The 4,936-nt window shown below is 35.6% G+C and overlaps 1 protein-coding gene across 1 annotated transcript; it reads left to right on the top strand.

The window, feature by feature from the left end:
* The first annotated feature begins 4,143 nt into the window (after window positions 1-4,143).
* LOC132350819 (small ribosomal subunit protein uS12-like) lies at window positions 4,144-4,664 on the top strand. Its single transcript, XM_059900346.1, has one exon. The coding sequence runs from the start codon at window positions 4,193-4,195 to the stop codon at window positions 4,622-4,624; it is 432 nt and encodes a 143-aa protein (XP_059756329.1). The 5' UTR covers window positions 4,144-4,192; the 3' UTR covers window positions 4,625-4,664.
* Window positions 4,665-4,936: the final 272 nt, after the last annotated feature.

Below are 4,936 nucleotides of genomic sequence, written 5' to 3'. Positions count from 1 at the left end.
TGCACAAAGCTCTAGCTAATTCTTTTGCAAACATTTGCATTTTCTGTTATTGTGTCTATCTTCCTACTTGATTATTAACTCTTCAAAAGCAGGCGCTGTCTCTAATTAACTTTGGTTGTCCCAGGGCCTAGTACACTGCTCAGGATGTCACAGCCCTCAGTGTAGAAAGATAATAATATTTGGTCATAAAATTATTTATACAACCTGTTTTCCTTTCCTCGGATTGTAATTGGAAAACCTTGATTTAAGTCATATCCTCAGGCAAAAACAAATAACTAGGCCTATTTTTTAGATATGTTGTCATTATGAAAGATTCCTAATCTTAAAATTCAGCATTTTTCTGGGAATCTTATATGAATAAAACAATATGTTAAAGACTATTTGTTTTGTATCAAGAGACAGAAATCACACTAAGTGGAATAAATATAAAATGTTTAAAGGAGAATCAAAAGAAGAGAACTATTCCAGATTGAATTCTTGCTTCATCAGATTTTCATAATTAGAACAATTATCAAACTAAGAAAAATTTTTCTAGGTCTGGTATCTATATTATTTAATATTATAATAAGAAAGCATGTAAGAACATGAAGATCATTAAAAGATAAATTAGTGGCATACATTTATAATTTATCTTTTTGAATGCATAGATACAACCTAAATTACATATATGGTTGAGTTTTGTAATTTATGCCTCTTTCAAGAAGATATTTTATTTGCATTTTTTTTTAAGTTTAGAACATTACTGCATTATCCTAAATGTTTTATTTCCTCTGGATATGAAGCACATCTGGCTGAATCATTTTGACAAAGTACTGCCTGGTAGGCTCAGAATCCAACCCAATCATATGATCATTGAACAAATGGCTACTGTATTTCTTGGATTTGATGCAAGTTTATTCTCCAGTGAGGCTGCTCTTTTCTCACTTGGCAGTGTACTGTCAGCTCTCAATTAACTGCACATCGATGCTCTGTATATACTGAATACTGCTGCCTTTCAGCTTTTTCTTCCTTCCAAGACAGCATCCGCCTCACCTCATCATCCCATTCTCCCAGACGGGCCTTCTTCTCCACCTGGTTCTCCTAACTTTATCGAAATTAAGTGAATGTTTACTCTTCTAGGCACTTTGATGTGCACTGGGGATACCCACTAATTGAAAAAAAAAACATGGTCTAACCCCTTAATAAGCTAAAGTCCTAGTGATGGAGATACCAGTGTAGAGAGGAGCACATGAATGGATAACCTCATTACAATGGGAAACGTCATGAGAAGTCTGTATAGAGTGCTGAGTAGACTCAAGCAAAGATGCTCCACTCTCCTTGGCAAGGTTTCCTGGAGAAATTACCACCTGAGCTGAATCTGGAACAAATACAGCACTTAGGCATAGAGGGGGAATAAAAGGCATATGCAAAGATACAGCAGAATGAAAAGGAAAGTGAATAATCAGAGGACCATATGACCAGAAATAGAAGTCTTTAAATCCAGAAGGTGAGGAATATCTTTGGAAGGAACCTTATTTGTAACAATGCTTTATTTTAATCTCTGTTAATCCCATACTCTGCATAAATAGGCACTCAATGAGTATTTTTTTTGTTTGACTAAATGAAGATTAAATTGACCTCTTAGCAAACTCAAATGTGTCCAGTGTTGAAAATAAGAGAATTGGTATTAAAGGATATACCAAAAGGGTAGTAGACTCCTGATATTTTCGATATTTGAAATCTGAAGTTTCCAAATTTATAAACAGAAACACTGCTTTCAGTGTTGGGTTATTTCAGTTGAGAAATTCTTTCACCAGAAGTTAATCACTTTTGTTTTTGACTCTCTAATCTCCTCTTCTCTTTTGAAGACCAGTTCCTTTCCACGAAGAAATAGTTGTGTTTTTTAAACCATTCTAAGTGAGATGCTTTGTATGCAGAGATGGTTAGAGAACAACAGGCAGCACTGACGCCCAGTGAGTAACTAAATTCACATACTAGCTAAGTGATTTTCTTCAAATTACCAGAGTTGAAAAAAAAATAATTCAAATTTTAAGGTTCAAAAAATGATCACAACTTTTAAATGTCATAAACCTTTGGGGCAGTTTGTGAAGAGTCAAATTTCAAATGGTAAATCCATAAATGGTGAGAATCTAATACAAATGACAATGTTCACATTTCCGGAGTCTTCCTAGCTATTGGTTCTCCTGTTACCTACTTATCAGAATTATTAAATCTCTCAGTCTTAAAGACTGCTGAACCAGAAAGAAAAGTCTTCAATCAGTCGCCCTCCTTTTTGAGCTATCCTTGTTCATACTTCCATTAGGCTAAATATCCTAAATTAACTTAATTGCAATACCTAAAGGCAAGTTTGCAGTATGTGAAAGTGCTTTGGAAAAAAATGAAGTGCTCTAATATTACCAGGGCTGCTGAAAGATGAGTGACACATCAAAGAAATTTGAGCTGGTTTTTTCATGATAATTTAAGGGACTCAAAGTCCTTCTAAATCAAATCAGTCCTCTAATATATCCTCTGGTCTAAGATTCAACAAAGCACTAGGAATAGAAATTTAGTGTTACATTTATTAGCCAACACAAACAATTAAACCATGATACGGTTAATTTTTTTCCTTCAAGGTCCTATAGAACTGTAAGGATTTAGAATAACTGGAAATACTATAACCTACTAGACCATTTTAATAATACTAGCATGATCATCACCAGATTGAAAAGACTAGAAAACAAAGAATTGTCAAATATGATGAAATAAAATGTTTGCCCATTTATGTTTTGCTTGTTTATATTGTTGTTTCTAATTACAAGGTGATATACAAATTTAATAATACCAAAATAAAGAGAATAAAAAGAAAATAGATCTTCATTCCAACCCCCTCCTCCCATCTTTCTTATAGATAATCAATATTAAAATTACATTTAACTGTGGATGCCTTATTCACTGAAATACTATTGGACTTCTGGATTTGATTTCATACTCATCATAGGGTACCTGGATTCAAGAAAGCGAGGATTTGACCAGGAGGCGAGGATTCAAGTCTTTTGTTTCTCCATAGTCAAAAGTATTTGATTCCAAATATTTAAACGTGGGATTTTTCTATTTATACTATTTTTGTGAGTCACAGCAGCCTCAGTGACTATCTAGGAGTGTATATCTCTAACCTACACTTTAGAAGAGGTGATTTCATTTTGCATTGCAGCACATGATGCATTATTAAAAGTAACAGTTTCCTATAAACTCTTCAAATTTCCAGGCCAGTCTTCTAAGGTTACAACTACCAACAAGGGACAGGCAGTTATGGTAAATGGGTGAAATGGGTCTGCTGGAGGCTGTGCTACACTGGAAAGTACAAGTGCTATGTAGAGGGAACAGCTGCTGTTCAGTTCCAGCCAATTGTTGCCACGTGAGAATATGGGCCCAGTGTTATCAGAGCCTCCAAATTTTCAAGAGAAGCTGTAAACCCAGAGATTCATGTAAAAAACAAATACCCTGGTGTTTAAATACTGTCTTAAATTTTTTAAAAATATCAGGCAGAACAAACAACATGTTTATGGGCCAAATTCAGTCCACGGGCAGCCAATTTGCAATCTCTGCTATCCGTATATAAGCACAACTTTGTTCCCACTGATTAATTTATAATTCACATGTTTGAGCATTGATCCAAATATGTCTGGGCGTGATCTCAATAATCTGGATCAATACATTTTCATCCATGTCAGCTATTTGCCAATGCTGCTCAGTTTTCATGATAAAAAGTACTTTGCCCAACTCACCTTGGTTGTGGAAACATGTTTTACTTTTCTTTTAAATCCCAACCTCATTGAAATATTCAGATAAAAGCTTGATTGAGTAAATAACCCTTTAAAAAACTCATGATGGGATGCAAGGATAAATTTTGTACAGTTCATAACAAGCTCACTCTCCAACACAAAGAGAAATAAACATTTTCTGAGGAGTTGAACATGTCACTACCTTGACCCAGTGTTTTTCAAACATTGTTTCAGGAAACCTAAAGGATCTCAATTTCCTTAGAAGCCACATCATTGAGATAACAGTAGGTTGTCATTTTAAATGTGGATTTTACTTAAAAGCGAAAAGTTTGATAATATTTGTTCATCAGATTATAGAATTAAAAATTTGATCTGGGTGGCTCCTTCCTGCCTTGCTTCTCTCTTTCGCTCAGGCCCGTGGCGCCGGCAGGATGGGCAAGTGTCGCGGTCTTCGTACTGCCAGGAAGCTCCGTAGCCACCGACGAGACCAAAAGTGGCATGATAAACAGTACAAGAAAGCCCATTTGGGCACAGCCCTGAAGGCCAACGCTTTTGGAGGTGCTTCTCATGCCAAGGGAATTGTGCTTGAAAAAGTAGGGGTTGAAGCCAAACAGCCAAATTCTGCCATCAGGAAGTGTGTCAGGGTTCAACTAATCAAGAATGGCAAAAAAATCACCGCCTTTGTACCCAATGATGGTTGTTTGAATTTTATTGAGGAAAATGATGAAGTTCTGGTTGCTGGATTTGGTCGCAGAGGTCATGCTGTTGGTGACATTCCTGGAGTCCGCTTTAAGGTTGTCAAAGTAGCCAATGTCTCTCTTTTGGCCTTATACAAAGGCAAGAAGGAAAGACCAAGATCATAAGTTTTGATGATGAAAGCAGGATAGTAATAAATTTCCATATGCCAAATCCTCAGAAGATCCATGAGCTACATGATATGGGAATGGATTTGCAAATGGTATTTTAAAACTTACTTTTATCATATTCTTATAGGAGTTTGCAAATCAACATATGATGTTTAAAATAAATAATTATATGTGTTTAAAAGCATGGATTCTGAAGTTAGATCTACCTAAGTGGTTCATCTAGGACTAATTGCAAATTTTTAAGCCTCAGTTTGTTCATCAGTAAGCTAGGGATGAAATAACATCTATTGATACCTCACTGTGTTGCAG

This window comes from Balaenoptera ricei, chromosome 1, assembly GCF_028023285.1.
Source record: "Balaenoptera ricei isolate mBalRic1 chromosome 1, mBalRic1.hap2, whole genome shotgun sequence".
Lineage (NCBI taxonomy): Eukaryota > Metazoa > Chordata > Mammalia > Artiodactyla > Balaenopteridae > Balaenoptera > Balaenoptera ricei.
Note: the sequence above shows the minus strand (reverse complement) of the source record. Positions and strands in the feature narration are given on the sequence as shown.

What these genes read in the sequence shown, in the direction of transcription:
- LOC132350819 (XM_059900346.1), top strand. Translation starts at nt 4,193, where the DNA reads ATGGGCAAGTGTCGCGGTCTTCGTACTGCCAGGAAGCTCCGTAGCCAC.